The 16,583-nt window shown below is 41.7% G+C and overlaps 1 protein-coding gene across 21 annotated transcripts in view; it reads right to left on the bottom strand.

Annotated features, from left to right (window-relative positions):
* The window catches only part of plekha6 (pleckstrin homology domain containing A6), a 312,036-nt gene that overhangs the window by 73,237 nt on the left and 222,216 nt on the right, over positions 1–16,583 (bottom strand). The window contains exon 24 of one of the 21 annotated variants that reach the window (XM_031895560.1): positions 6,344–6,424. Coding sequence (XP_031751420.1) covers positions 6,359–6,424 — 66 coding nt within the window. The 3' untranslated portion in view covers positions 6,344–6,358. 21 annotated transcript variants of the gene reach the window in all.

The raw sequence follows: 16,583 nt of genomic DNA, 5'->3' as shown, positions 1-16,583 counted from the left end.
AAGAAACATGCCTTAAGAAATGTATAGTGGAGGAAGTATGCTTTCGCACAAGATTTCCTCCAAATGTGATCAACAGATCATGAACAGGAGTGCAGAAATCGGGTCTGAGAGTTAAGCCAAGGACGGGGACTGTGGGTACGACTGCGTTGCGGCTGCAGTGTGGCATGGGTGTTTATTGAGCATGATAAAATAGAACTGTAGGTATTTACCAGTAACTCAGGATCAAAGGAAGCACAGAAGGAGGAGAAGTTAGAGATGAGAGAGTTAGAGAGAGCAGTTACAGTGGATTGCAAAAGTATTCGGGCCCCCTTGAACTTTTCCACATTTTGTCACATTACAGCCACAAACATGAATCAATTTTATTGGAATTCCACGTGAAAGACCAATACAAAGTGGTGTACACGTGAAAAATGGAACGAAAATCATACATGATTCCAAACATTTTTTAGAAATAAATAACTGCAAAGTGGGGTGTGCGTAATTATTCAGCCCCCTGAGTTAATACTTTGTAGAACCACCTTTTGCTGCAATTACAGCTGCCAGTCTTTTAGGGTATGTCTCTACCAGCTTTGCACATCTAGAGACTGAAATCCTTGCCCATTCTTCTTTGCAAAACAGCTCCAGCTCAGTCAGATTAGATGGACAGCGTTTGTGAACAGCAGTTTTCAGATCTTGCCACAGATTCTCGATTGGATTTAGATCTGGACTTTGACTCTTCTAACACATGGATATGTTTTGTTTTAAACCATTCCATTGTTGCCCTGGCTTTATGTTTAGGGTCGTTGTCCTGCTGGAAGGTGAACCTCCGCCCCAGTCTCAAGTCTTTTGCAGACTCCAAGATTGCCCTGTATTTGGCTCCATCCATCTTCCCATCAACTCTGACCAGCTTCCCTGTCCCTGCTGAAGAGAAGCACCCCAGAGCATGATGCTGCCACCACCATATTTTTTTTTTATTTTTTTTTTAAAGATTCTCTTTATTGCTTTTTTCAATTTTTAACAACAAAAAAAGGCAAACAGGTAGAAAAAAGAAAAGAGAAAAGAAATGTGGGAAAGAGGGGGTAGTGTAGATGGGGGAGGGGGGAAGGGGTGCTTGGGCTTCCTTGTTTTCCTAGTGCATTCCTGAATTTTCTCATGTTTGTTCTGTGGTCCTATTTTGTATCCATAATTAAGCTTGCTGGTCCATTGGTCTCTTTTTTTTTTTTTGTGAATTTGTGTTTGTTTGTTACATGTCTCTGTCCTTGGTCCATATATCTGGGCCCTTTTGTTGTATCCAGTGTGTGCTTTCATGGTTGTTGTGTGTCTTTCATCCAGTTGCCCCATATTTTGTTGAATTTTTCTGGGCATCCCCTAGCCTGGTATGTTAGTTTTTGACTAGGCAGGGTGTCATTTATCAATTTTTTCCAGAAGCCCAGAGATGGGGGAGCCGTTGCCTTCCAGGTCATTAAGATTGCTTTTTTGGCGAAGTGTAGGATTTGGAGAAGACAAAGTTCATCAAACTTATTGAGTGATAGTCCTTCCGTGTGTCCAAGTAGACACAGTAATGGAGAGCGGACGTTTGGAAGGCCTAGTACTGTGGTGCTATAGTCCAGTAGCTCTGTCCAGAACTTTTGGATCTCTGTGCAGTCCCAAAAAATATGCATTTAGTTGCCTTGTTCAATGTTACATTTGGGGCATACATCCGGATACCCCGGGTAGATTTGGGCCAGCCTGTGAGGTGTTAGGTATACTCTGTTTAGGAACTTAGTGTGTATGTACCTGTCCCTGGAGGAGATATTGGTGTCTGGTATTTGACTTAGAATTTCCTTCCAGTTAGCCTCATCTAACTGAGGGAAGTCCTGTTGCCACTTGTGTGCGAAATGTTTGGGTGGGTCAAAGTCATTCTGCAGAAGGATAGTGTAAAACCAGCTAACCTGTTTGGTGAGGTCAGGGCACCTCAAATAGCGTTCTAGTGTTGTTATCGTTATATCGGGGGCATTTCCCAGGAATTGGGTGTTGAGCGCGTGTCGTAGTTGGAGAAACCTAAACAACATATGGCTGTGCAGCCCAAATTCGGTCTGCAGTTGAGCAAACTGCTTAAAGCCCCCGGCTGAAACTACATCCCCAAGGTATTTCACCCCCGCCGCTGCCCAGGTACTAACATCTGGTATTGCACATAGGTGAGGGAGGGTCTCATTGCCCCATAGTACTGTCCATTTGGAACATTTAGAAAGTTTGTTGTACCCACTAACCACAGTTTTTTGGAATATTGTTATTACTGTTTTCATGGCCGGTGTGAGAGGGTATATGGATGAGGTACCTCTGTGCAGTTGGTTTGCTAGTGCCTCAAAGGAGGAGATCACCCCTGCCTCAAGTACCACTGCTTGATTGTTTGGGTTGGGGTTTAGTCCCCACCAGGCGAACACCAATTTGCTGGAAATTAGGTAGGGCTAAGCCTCCCTTACCAAGTGGGGCTTGTAGAATCTGCCATTTTATTCGTGGGCGTTCCCCCCTTACTATTGCATCTAGGTTCCTAAACCATTTTTTGGGAAGCATTACCGGGGAGTTATGGAACGCATATAGCAGTTTGGGTAGGAAGATCATTTTTATTATGTTTATGCGCCCAGGAACCCTGCCTGGTTCCCCTTGCCAGACTGAACTCCCGTGACAGACCCGAGTTTACCCATATCCTGGCCCTAGGTGAGTCGTATAGAGCTTTAATCCATTTGATAAACTTGTCTCCCAAAGCGTACCTTGCTAACGTTTGCCACAGGTAGGGCCAATCTACTGTATCGAAGGCCTTCTCTGTGTACAGGGACACCAATATTCTCTCTCCCGAATTCTGGTGTGTTGTGGTAATGTTTGTATATAATCGTCTTATGTTAATGTCCGTACTTTTGTTGGGCATGAAGCCTGTCTGGTCGGGGTGGATTAACTGTTCTATTATCTGCTTTAGGCGGTTGGCTAGAATTTTTGCTAGGATTTTGACATCGGAATTCAGGAGAGAGACTGGGCGGTAAGATCCACATTTTTCTGGTGGTTTGCCCTCCTTTAGGATTAGTGTGATGGTAGCCAGTCTGGAGGATTCTGGGAGCGGGGTCTCCTGGGGGATTGCATTGAAAAGGGTTGCTAATTGCGGATTTTAAGTGTCTCCGCCACCACCATATTTGACAGTGGGGATGGTGTGTTCAGAGTGATGTGCAGTGTTAGTTTTCCGCCACACATAGCGTTTTGCATTTTGCCCAAAAAGTTCCATTTTGGTCTCATCTGACCAGAGCACCTTCTTCCACATGTTTGCTGTGTCCCCCACATGGCTTGTGGCAAACTGCAAACGGGACTTCTAATGGTTTTCTGTTAACAATGGCTTTCTTCTTGCCACTCTTCCATAAAGGCCAACTTTTTGCAGTGCAAGACTAATAGTTGTTCTATGGCCAGATTCCCCCACCTGAGCTGTAGATCTCGTCAGTCCTGATAATTTAACTGCAGGAGCGGGAGCTGTTTGTAAATCATCCTATGAAGGAATGCAATGGAGGTGTTTGGTGAGGGGAACGGGTCTGTGAAATTGTAAACCTGGGACAAGCTAACGACATATTTCGCATTCCACCACAGTCAGTTATCTGGCAAACAAACTTAGATTAATGTCTTTTTCTTTTGCCTGCCATGTGTGTGCAGTGATAGTGTGATCATTTTCTATAAGGGTATGTCTGGGCCCTGAAGGAGGGAATGGGGACAGATATGTGTTGAATTAATTTGCTGCCACAATATTAGAATGCACTATTATACATGGAATTGCCACTTTGCCACCCTGCTATGAGTTCTGGGGGTATAATATATGGAATTGCCATTCAGTCACCCTGCTATGGGTTCTGGGGGTATTATACATATAACTGCCACTCTTTCATCCTGCTTTGAGTTCTGGGGGTATTATACATGTTATGATATAGGCCTGTAAGGGTTAATGAAGCAGGCCAAGGTATCCCAAAAATCTTCCCTAATGTGCTAGAATCAGATATATAACAGGCCTCTGGTCACTAGGGTCTGGAACCAGCCATGTGTAAAGGCCTCACAACCTGGAATGCCCAGCTCTAATCCCTGGCTGATAAGAGCCATGCCATGTAGGGGAGTGAAAGTCCACGTGGGGGTGACTTATAGTGAACATCAGGACCCATCATAGGTGATGTGGAGGTCACACCATAACCCAAACTTACACACATTTATTGTCCCAGAATCCATACCATTTATACTAGAGGTACCAAAACCTGAGTATATGTTTCATTTAATATGGCCTTTCATCCAAGTCTAAACATGACTGGATTTGGGTACTCGGTTTGTCAGATAGGAATATCTGGGCAGGGGCAGGTCACACAGTAGTGATGTTTAGTCTGTATGGGACCGGTGGGATCATTTAGAACTGATAATTTAATTTAATCTTTCTATTATGTTCCCACAAGGAGTTATGGACATTTTATCATTGGTCCAGTCCATACACTCAGGAGGTCATAAAACTCACACTGTGTCCTGCTAATGGTGACGCCCCTTGCATTCCTGAGGGAGGGGGGGTGTCCAGTTACCTGATGCCCCTGCAAACTGGGATAAATAGTCAGCTCTTCTGACTATACTTAGATTCACTTTGGAGGACCAATTTCGATTGGAGGTTTATCCTGTGTTTCCCCTTGCCTCCAGGGCTAGAAGGACTCTGCTTGGTGTAGTATAGGACTTCTATGTTTTTCCCTTTTATTTTAAAACTGTTTGTACTTGTCCTTTTTGTAACATCTTGTTTTATATATATGTACTGTTATACCTTTTATAATATTGTATGTATATCTTTATAAAGTGCTACTCATGTACGCAGCGCTGTACAGTAGAATACATTAATACAAACAGGGGGTTATTAAGATAATAAAAGATTACATTATATATTATTTAGATTACATTACATTAGATATACATTATATTATGCATATGTGGAATCCGATTGTTTCAAAAATATATAAAAACTATTTAAAAAAACAAAACAAAAAAAAAACATAGCTGTTCTGAGGAGAAAGAATTTGAGACCTCTTACTGCATCTAGTAATTGATTGAAAAGAAAAGGTAAGTTGACATTAAGCAGATGAGATAGGACCATATGAAAAGTACCTTATCCTTATGAAAAACAGTCCAAGTCTGTTGATGAGACAGGGTTGCCAAATCTGAGACTCACCTAGCTGAATATATATAAGATAAACACTTATCTTCCAGCCGGCACACATCTGGTAAGGCACCTGTATATCCAGCGGACACTAAGGGGCTGATTTACTTACCCACGAACGGGTCGAATGGAGTCCGATTGCGTTTTTTTCGTAATGATCGGTACTTTGCGATTTTTTCGTATGTTTTGCGATTTTTTCGGATTCTTTACGAATTTTTCGGATCCAATACGATTTTTGCGTAAAAACGCGAGTTTTCCTATCCATTACGAAAGTTGCGTAAAAAGTTGCGCATTTTGCGTAGCGTTAAAACTTACGCAAAAAGTTACGCATTTTTCGTAGCGTTAAGTTTTAACGCTACGAAAAATGCGCAACTTTTCGCGTAAGTTTTAACGCTACGCAAAATGCGCAACTTTTTACGCAACTTTCGTAATGGATACGAAAAACTCGCGTTTTTACGCAAAAATCGTATTGGATCCGAAAAATTCGTACAGAATCCGAAAAAATCGCAAAACATACGAAAAAGTCGCAAAATATTCGTTTTCAAGTCGGAACTTTTCCAATTCGGGTCGGATTCGTGGGTTAGTAAATCAGCCCCTAAGTGCCAAAAATCACTGCAGTAACAAGATGCACCAGTACTATTGGGAGGTGGACAGGCTTTGGGGGCTGAATCTGGGTAAAGACCTGGGAAAACTCCAAGCTAGGTCCTGGCTCTATCTAATAAATGTAGATATCACCAGGAAAATTCTGAAAAGAAGTGCACACAGATAGGCTCTATGCAAAGAACCAGTGAAAGGAGCACACACTCAGGGAATTAGTGAAAGGAAGAACACACAGATGGGCTCTACCCACAGGGAGTACACACAAAGGGCTCTACCTTAATCAAAGGTCTTGAAGATCTTAGTTGATCCATGTCAGAAAGGAGAAGTAGCAGGACAAACTGAAAAAACTCGAGGAAGAGATGGAGCCACACAAAAATTAGAGAAAGTTTATTTCAGTTTGTCCTGTCTCCAGCGAGGATCAACTTATCCCCACTCATTTTGCACTGACAGGTAGGGCCATCTGAGAAATAAACCTTGTCCAGTAAAGAATATCAGGTTCAAACAACTGCATACCCATTCTTACAATAAAGTGAGATAAATATAACTGTCAATTAAAGAAAGAGAGATGGGGAAACAGGTTACAAGCAAAACTCATATAGTGGTAAATATAATAATTACCTCTCTGGTGATATCTACACTGTAGGATTGTGGCTCCACCTCCATCTCGCGAAGCCGGGCAATATAAAATGTAATAAGTTTGTCCTTGATGCTCTAAAACGTACCTAACCTTCGAGTGTGTAACTGTGTTGTGTGCCTTAGCCCTCTACATGCTGTATGCTGATTAACCCTTTGACTGCTGGTAAGGAGTGTGTGTGTGTCAGTTCCTTACATTAACCCTTTCTCTACTATTGTGCTTGGGATCTCTCATCGCCAGTGTTAGAAGAATGAGAGTGGTGGCAGCAAGTTATGTATGAGTTTGTGAGTGTTGGCTGGTCTTTGGGGTGCTGTGACGCTAGTATGACCTGTGTGCCAGGTGTGTGAGACTGAGCAGTTGACGCTCTAGACAGCCACGCCTACAGTCACATGCGTCTGAAGTGGCGTAATCGGAACAACATGTAATTGCCACTCTGTCACCCTGCTATGAGTTCTGGGGGTATTATAAATGGAATAGCCACTTTGCCACCCTGCTATGAGTTCTGGGGGTATTATACATGGAATTGTCACCTTGCCACCCTGCTATGAGTTCTGGGGGTATTATACATGGAATTGCCACTGTAGTCATTTATATATTTATGTAATTATGGAGTTTGAATCTTTAAAATGGTGAGTGATGTATTGGTGGGGGGGTGAGTGTGCCTCACGAAGTGGGCGTAGCCTAAAAATTTCACAGCACCATTATTTTTTCCTGACCCTGGATTTCACTCTAAAAATCTGGTCACCTTACTTTAGGGGCTTTTCCTTGGGGGGACTTTTAGTTTACCCAGGAAAACTATATATCGTTTTTTTCAGGACAACCAAAGCTTTCAAAACATGGTGGAATTTTTGTGTACTTCCTATTCTGTAACAAGATATAGGCTTCTAAATGTCTAAAAAAAAATAATATTTTCCATAATATAAACACATATACCAGAAACAAAAATTATTTTATGCATGAAAATACAACTGATTTGGAAAGTCCCATGTCTCCTGAACGTGCCAATACCAAATATATATAGTTTTATGGAGATTTCTCACTTGTATACGTCAAAAACTGCCAGCAGTACACTACCTAATTTCCAAAGGACTGCTCCAGAAAGTTGCATACTCAAGGCCAAAAATTCCACTAACAGAAGGTTTATCCCAGAAAACTATACATTTTTAGAAAGAACAGATTCTGGGGAATCAGAAGAGGTAGAACTGCCTGTCTACTCCAAACTACCAAGTTGCAATGCTTTCCTAAAGGTATTGGTTTTTATCAAAATTTGTGAAATTTCTTAAAAATCACTTCAAAGCTTCCAGTCTATAGTATCTTATCTCCTACAGGTCATAAAGTAACCAGATTAAGCACCCTAAATATGAACGCCAGGGGTCCACTGAACAGTTTGATGCCCAATATGCATAGGTGGCATGTAGGGGACCCAATGTGAACATACCCCATATGATCTGTCATTTTAGCTTCTGCAAAATCAACACTTTTACATAATTTTAAGTGGGATAAAGCTAGAAAAAAGTACACTCACCCCATATTTTTGGAAAGTACACATTCCCCCGAATCTAAAATGGGTACCCATGTCTTTCTACTCCAAAGTAGCAAGCTGCAAAGCTTTCCTAAATTTGGCAATTTTGATAATATTTCCAAAAATCCTCTAAAATCTTCCAGTTTGCAGCATCTTATCTCCCATGTATCATTAGGTACCAAGGTAAAACACCCTGAATTTGAACGCCAGGGGTCCACTGAACAGTTTGATGCCCAATATGTATAGGGTTTACTTAAGTATGTGGCATGTAGGGGCCACAATATGAACCCCATATGATCTTCCATTTCTGTAATTTCAGCTTCTGCAAAATCAACACATTTACATCATTTTGTGTGGGATAAACCTAGTAAAAAGTACACTCACTCCAGAAAGTCATATTTTCTTTACGTCCTACAGGCAGCACCAAACGAAGGGTTAATTATCTGATCCACCCTGGTAGGACAGGAGAAATAGCATAACCAATTAAAATACATTATAAATACCCCATAATTCCCCCTTGCTCCCCAGTGTTTTTTTGTCCTCCTTAGGTAAGCCAGGAATCCTGGAGCCTGTAAGGCGGAAGATCCAGACTCTTAGGAGTCTGAAGGCCGTTGGCTGACCGCCTGAGAGCAGGTTAGTCAGGGGGAAGTAAAGTACCCTAGGCTAGGAAAAGATACCTGGAGCTTTTGCAGGAGCGTTCTAGTGATGTAAAGGAGCTGCAGTCACTGTGCTTTCTGCCAGCGTTTCTCCTGTGCTGCACGGGGAGAGAGAGAGGCGTGGTGCTGATGATGTCATCAGGCATGCGACTCATACACACCAGTGTTAGGAGGAAAGAAAGCTGTTTTATCTGCAGGATGGCTGATGGAATAGCGATTTTAAGGTATTTAAATCCCTCCTTTTTGCAGTTCTAATCGCCTCTGTAGCTCTGCTTGCTGGTACGCTGCTAGGCTGTATATTGACTGTCTTGGCTGCTAAGGTACGTGCCTGTAGCCTGCCTCTCCTCACTGGTAAATCTGTAAATGGGGAATTGGTATTTATAATGACCTTTTTTCTCTTGCAGATGGATAAATCTGGCAAGAGAAAAAGAAAATCAAGGCATTTGATGTGTTCAGATTGTAATCAACTATTGCCGGATAACTGGGATGGAAACAATGTTCTTCATGTTTACAATCCCCTGTTTCTGAGTCTCATAGGAATAATACCAACCAATTCATTGACTGGTTTAAATCTGTCATGTTAAAAGTTGTGGATGAATATAAGGCTGCTCCTGTTCCCTCCTTACACAGGGATTCCTTAAATAAAGATTCTGATTCTGATATTCAGTCATCAGGTGAAGTGGTATCCAGCTCCTCCTCTTCTGAGCCTCATACTTCTCAAAAAGAAGATATTTTTTTCTTTTTCCTATTGAGAAAATGCCCAGACTTGTTAAAGAAGTCTGTAAAGTTATTTCACCTAAGGAATCTGCTCAAACGAGTTCAGACGCCCAGGACTTCCCCTTTTTTAGTCAGAAAAAGGCATTAAATTTTCCTGTCCATCCTTCAGTAAAAAGTCTTATAGAACAGGAGTGTTAAAATCCGGGAAAGAAACCGGAGTCATCTAAGCGCTTTAAGCTCATGTTCCCCTTTGATAATAAATATATTGAGGAGTAGGAAAACCCACCTAAAGTTGATGTCTCAGTAGCAAGGTTGTCAAGAAGGACAACTGTTCCAGTGGAAGAGGCAGCAATAAAGGATCAGATGGATCGTAGAGCAGAATGTGCCCTGCGTAGATCATATGTTTCAGGTGCCTCAGTCTGTAAACCTTCTTTAGCGGCGGTCTCAGTCTCCAGATCGTTGAAACATTGGATAAATACCTTAGAGGAGGATATAGATTCGGGAATCTCAAGAGATGTTCTTCTGGATATGCTATATCCTATAAAACTTGCAGTAGATTTTTTATGTGATGTTTCAGTGGATACCTTAAAGTTGGGAGCCAGAACTATGGCTTTGTCCACAACTGGCAGAAGAGCCTTATGGCTAAAAGCATGGGCAGCAGATTCAGCTAGCAAAAACAGTCTGATCTCCATGCCCTTTGAACCTGGGAAGCTTTTTGGCTCTGCTTTGGACAAATTAATTGAAAACTTGTCAACTGGAAAGGATAAAGTTTTACCTCAAGATAAACCAAGACCTCATTATAAGTCTGCCTTTCGTCCATCCTCTAAAAGATATTCGCCTAAGTTCAATACCCCTAGAAGAAACTTCAGAGACGGAAACAGATCCTCTTATAGGAACTTCAGATCTAGAAACTTCAGATCTCAGGCGAACAAAGATTCTAATCAAAGGAAAGATTCTTCCTCAAAAAAGGAAGAATTCTGACGCCAGAAGTCAGGGAGAAGTGGGGGCAAGGTTAACCCAATTTCTTCCAGAATGGGAAAGGACTACGTCAGATACTTGGGTATTAAGCATCATAAAGTCAGGTTACTTCATAAAATTCCAAGAAAAACCGATTTCCAAGTTCTGTATAAACTTAAAGAAGTCAAATATCCTAAAACAACATGTTATAGAAAAAGCCGTTATGAATTTCGTGAGAATGGAAGTCCTGGAACCAGTTCCCCTGTTGGAAAAGGGAATCTATTCCCGAATTTTTTTAGTGCCCAAAACGGACGGCAGGTTCAGACTCATCATAGACCTAAAATACCTGAATCGCTTTATTTTAAAAGAAAAGTTCAGAATGGAAACGATCAGGTCAGCCTTGATCGTTTGATGATTACCTTGGACCTGAAGGATGCATATCTTCATGTGCCAATTCATCTAGCCAGCAGGAAGTTTCTTCGCATAGCAGTTGTTCTGGGGGGGAAGATTCTTCATTTTCAGTTCAGAGCTCTTCCCTTTGGGATCACTTCGGCTCCAAGAGTGTTCACAAAACTAATTGTGGTTCTAGCAGCTCATCTGAGGAAACAGGGGGTATTTGTGATTCCTTATCTGGACGACTGGCTGATCAAAGCTTCATCGAAAGCTCTATTGAGCGATCATATGAACTTAACGATGGATGTATTAACCAAACACGGCTGGATAATAAACAAGGGGAAATCAAATCTGCAGCCATCAACCTCAGCCGTTTTTCTGGGTCTGCAGTTAGACACAGTCAAAATGAAAGTTTTTCTTCCAGGAGAGAAAGTGCAATCCCTCAAAACATCGATAAAAACTTTAATTCATTTACGGTCAGTAACTGTTTGTCAGGCCATGAGGGTGTTAGGCCTCATGACATCTTCAATCGAGGCAGTTCCTTGGGCCAAAGCCCATATGAGATCTCTTCAGGAAGTAATTCTGAGAAATTGGGACAAGAATCTTCAGTCTCTAGACAAATTTTTTCACGTGAACCTTCAGTTGAAGAAGGATCTGAGATGGTGCTTGTCCAGTCACAATTTGACTCAAGGGAGATCTTTCCAGACTCCAGATTTTCATTTGTTGACGACGGATGCATCCGCATCAGGTTGGGGTGCTCACCTTGGCGATCATGTAGTCAAAGGAAGGTGGTCATTTTGGGAAAAGAATCAATCTTCCAATTTCAGAGAGTTGAAAGCAGTCCGGTTGGCACTTTAAAAGTTCAAAGGCAAGCTCAAGAATCATCAAGTCCTCATTCAGTCGGACAACTCTACAACAGTCTCATACATAAATCGTCAAGGGGGAACAAGAGCCCCCCTATTGATAAGAGAGTGCAGGAAACTGATGGTTTGGGCCGAGAATCACCTGAAAGGGATCAGGGCAGTTCATATAAAAGGAGAAGAGAATGTGCTAGCAGACAGACTCAGCAGGAGGCTTCTGAATCAGAGCAATTGGGAACTCAATCCCCATGTATTCCAGGAGATTGTACAGAAATGGGGATATCCAGTGATAGATCTGATGGCCTCCAGGTCCAACAGGAAGGTATATCAATTTTGTTCATTAATGAAGTCAGACAATCCGAATTATCTGGACGCGATGACCATTCCTTGGAACTTCCATCTGTGCTACATATTTCCTCCTCTTCCTATGATCCCAAGGGTCATTCAGAAAATCAGACAGGACAAAGCTTCAGTGATCCTCATTGCTCCTTTCTGGCCAAGGAGAGCTTGGTTTACAGATCTAATACATCTGAGCAAAGGTTGTTTTTGGAAACTACCGGCAAGACCAGATCTTCTCCTTCAAGGTCAGATGCTTCACCCAAATCCAGACAAACTATGTCTGATGGCTTGGAGAGTCAATCTAAGTGTTATAGGCCTTTCAGAAGAGGTAGTGGATACGTTGTTAAATTCCAGGAAATCCTCGACTTCAAAAATTTAAAGTAGGGTATGGAAAGTCTTCCAAAAATGGGCTCTGGAGAAGAAGATTGTTCCTAAGAAATGTTCAATTCCGAATATTTTACAATTTCTACAAGATGGTTTTTCCAAAGGTCTTAAGCCAAATACACTGAAAGTTCATTTGTCAGCTCTCTCAGCCATGCTTTCTCTAAATCTTGCAAATAATCCGTTGATTAAAAGATTTTTCAAAGCTGTGTCAAGATTAAGGCCCAGAATAAAGGAAGTTCTAGCTCCCTGGGACTTAAACATTGTGTTATCAGCACTGGCAGAGAAACCCTTTGAACCCCTGCAAGACATCAAATTTAAATATTTGACCTGGAAGACAGCATTTCTGGTTGCTATTTCTTCAGCTAGAAGCTTTGGGGAACTACAAGCCTTGGCAGTTGGACCTCCGTATACTCAAATTTTTCCAGATAAAGTTATTCTAAAAACTCTACCTTTTTTTGTCCTAAAGTCTCTTCAGCTAGCAACATTAATTCTCAGATTGTGTTACCTTCCTTTTCATCAGATTCTCAGTTAAATTTACAGTCATTGGATGTGCGCAGATGTCTGCTGGAGTACATTGATAAGTCAAAAGAATTCCGGAAGTCAGAACACTTATTCGTCCTTCTTGCCGGTAAACGTAAAGGTTGCAAAGCCTCAAAACCTACTATAGCATCCTGGGTAAAAAATGCTATTTCCTGCTCTTACGATTCTGTAGGGAAAGATCCTCCTCCTCAGTTAAAAGCTCATTCTACAAGGTCAATTTCTACTTCTTGGGCTGAAAGATCGGCTATAGATGTACAAAAAATTTGCAAAGCAGCCACATGGTCCAATGTCCACACGTTTGCTACACATTACAGACTCGATTTAGCAGCCAAGCATGATACAGCCTACGGCAGCTCGGTGTTGGAATCGGCTTCGATGAGGCAGCCCCCCCCCCTACTGGATAGCTTGCTATATCCTTCGTTTGGTGCTGCCTGTAGGACGTAAAGAAAAGAGAAAATTTGTTCCTACCTGAAATTTTCATTTTCTTGAGTCCGAAAGGCAGCACATAATCCCTACCCTAATAAAATAATGATGCATAAGATGATGTGGTCTTTTTATGAGTCTTTTAGAAACACTGGGGAGCAAGGGGGAATTATGGGGTATTTATAATGTATTTTAATTGGTTATGCTATTTCTCCTGTCCTACCAGCGTGGATCAGATAATTAACCCTTCGTTTGGTGCTGCCTTTCGGACTCAAGAAAATGAAAATTTCAGGTAGGAACAAATTTTCTCTATTTTTGGAAAGTACACATTCCCCTCTAAAATGGGTACCCATATTTTTCTACTCCAAAGTACCTATAACGTACAAGTTAGGCAGGAACCAGTGTGAGACCGCTAGATGTAAAATCTAAATCTTACGGTATAGCAGGGACTCCCAGCGCTTCCCGGTCTTCACCGGCGCCCTTTTGGGGCCCCCGGACTTTCTGATGCGGTCCAAGCTGGGGCCCTGCAAACTTTCAAAGTACAGATGAAAAGACGAGGTACTGGCAAGGTGTAAGCAAAATCGTAGTCAGGGTACAGGCAAAGGTCGAGGCAGGCAGCTAGAAACGTAGTCAGGAACCAGGCCGAAGTCAAAACCAGAAATACACAATCAAAGAAGCTTGAGCAGGTACTGATAACAACCAGAAGCCAGCTTGGGCAAAGAGGAACTGAGGGAAGGGGTTTAAATAGCAGATTTTGGCGCCAAACAATAAGGGACAACAAAACAAACCTACACCAAGATGGCGCCTAAGGCTTCAATGCGTGCAACTGCGCATGTCACGGCGTCAGCACGCATGCGCAGTTACGCCGCGACATCTCCTGCGGTCCAAACGAACCCAGAACTGCGGGCCATTACAGGAGCCCGTCTGCCGGCCGGCGTGAGCTAAGGTAAGAGAACGTGCCGGACCAGCAGAGCGCCTTACAGTACCAAGCCGCAAAGGTTTCCTAAAGTTTGATGATTTTATGACATTTCCAAAAATCACCTCAAGACTTCCAATATGCAGCATCTTATTTTCTATAGGTCATTAGGTACCAAGATAAAACACCCTAAATATGAACCCCAGAAGTCTATTGAACAATTCAATGCTCACTGTACATAGGTTTATCAAAGCACATGGCACTTAGAGAACCCAAAATATACCTTGTGCGCACTAATTTCATGCCTTACCTTTACCTAATTCATAAACACATGGCAGTTTTATGTGGGATAGAAACTGCAGAAATGTGAGTTGAAAACCATATATTTTTGGAAAGTACACATTCTGACAAATCCAATATGGGTAAGGGCTCTGGCACATGGGGAGATTAGTCTTACATTTTCGCCGGTGGGATGGCAACTCGGGGAGATTAGTCGCCAGCGAACAGGGAAATTTGCCGCGGGCGACTAATCTCCCCGTGTGCCAGAGCCCTAAAGAGTCCTTTCTACACCAAAGTACCAATCTGCAAAGCTTTCCTAAAGTTAGTGGTTTCTATAACATTTCAGAAAATCACCTAAAAATTTTGCAATTTGCCACATTTATTTCACACAATTTTTTGCATACAAATAGGAATACCAGAGGTCTACTGAACAGTTTGGTGCCCTATATGCATAGATTTACCAAACGATGTGACGTACAGTAGAACCCAAATAAGAATAGTGCATATGAATTTTCACAAATGACGCTCCGGCTCGTGCAATTTTTGCACCCGGTATGTGTATTATGTGCCACAAAACCCCCTAACAGTACAGAGACCCTAGAAAACCATATATTTTCCGAAAATACACATTCTGACAAAACAAAAATGGGTAAATACATCTTTCTACTGCAAACTACCAAACTACAAAGCTATACTAAACAGAATGGTTTTTATAACATTTCTGAAAATCGTCACAAAGCTTGCATTTTGCCCCATTATGTACCCCACATTTCATAACGTACCAACATAAAACACTCTAAATATGAACACCAGGGGTCTAGTGAAATGTTTGATGCCCAATATGCATAGATTTACCAAACTATCTGGTGTACAGAGGAAGCCAAATTAAAATACAGCAGACAAAATGTCCATGTGCAAAGACAAGTAACAAAGAACAATGTGAAATGCAATAAAATTGCTAAAATCCCCCCCAAAAACTAAAATCAATGTTTTTTTTTCCTAGTGATTTCTGCAGTCAGAATCACAGTTTGAGTATCCTGGCTTGGGCAAATTAGTTTTACAGACAAAGTCAAGCGAACAACAACTATGCATAACTGAAAATGCAATAAAATGGCTAAAAATGCAATAAAATGACTAAAAATGCACCAAAATCACAGAAAATGTAATAAAAACACCAAAATAATACACAAAAGGTATTGTGCAGTGTGATTAGCGAATACACTATCCGCAATGGCAATAAAACATTTTTTTCAGGCAAGAAAAAAAAAAAGAAAAGACATTTACAAAATTACATAAGTGTTGAAGTGTGTGTGTACATTAGGCAAAATGTGTTTTGTGTGCATGTGTGCAACTAAGTGTGAGTGCTGTAAGTGCTGTGAATGTGTAAAACCCCCCAACTCCCCCCAAAATGTATGTGTGTGATAGTGTGTTTGTATGTGTATGTGGCACTTACCTGGGGTCAAGAAGCTGGAGATAGCAGGAGGGAGACAGGAGATCGCAGGGACAGCAGCTGCAGTGAAGGATCCGGTGAGTGGGCGGTGCAGGAAGGGAGGGGGGAGCGGAGGAAGGGAGAGCAGGAAAAGCCAGACACATAGAATCTTCGTATCTGGCTTTTCCTATGGGGCCCCTGGGCGATCGCGCCCCAGGGGCCACTAGTTACCCCCCTCTGCTAGTTCTCTAGGGGGTTCTTTACCTTGTGCTCGGATTAAGCGCCAAGCGCAGAGAACAAGCGCAAGATAAAGAAAACGTAGCCCCTACATGCTTGGCGCCTAACGTATTTTTATGTCAGCATGTAGGAACTACGTGGTTGGCAGGGAAAGGGTTAAGGGGGTAAAGCAGTATTTTCAAATTGGTAGGAAATTCTTAATTGATTATATTTAGAACATGATTTTATTCCATTTAAGGAATTTTAATACTATATATATATATTATAATATAATGACTCCTTATAAGCAAGTATGTGACATAAAGGTAAGCGTGGAGGTTGGTGAGAAAAAATGCTAATTTAAGGCATTCAAGTTAGCTGGGACAGTAAAGAAGCCAATAAAGTCTGCAAAAATGCAATCAGACAAAAAAAGATTGCAGCCTGGACTAAAATAAATCCTAAATTATTTTTAAATATGTAAATAGTAAATGAAAAAATGAGGCAAGAAGGGGTTGTAACAATATAACTACTGACAGATGGGTGCCTCAGTG

Source organism: Xenopus tropicalis, chromosome 2 (genome assembly GCF_000004195.4).
Source record: "Xenopus tropicalis strain Nigerian chromosome 2, UCB_Xtro_10.0, whole genome shotgun sequence".
In the NCBI taxonomy this organism is placed as follows: domain Eukaryota; kingdom Metazoa; phylum Chordata; class Amphibia; order Anura; family Pipidae; genus Xenopus; species Xenopus tropicalis.
The sequence above is the reverse complement of the archived record's forward strand: the minus strand, read 5'-3'. Positions and strand labels throughout refer to the sequence as shown.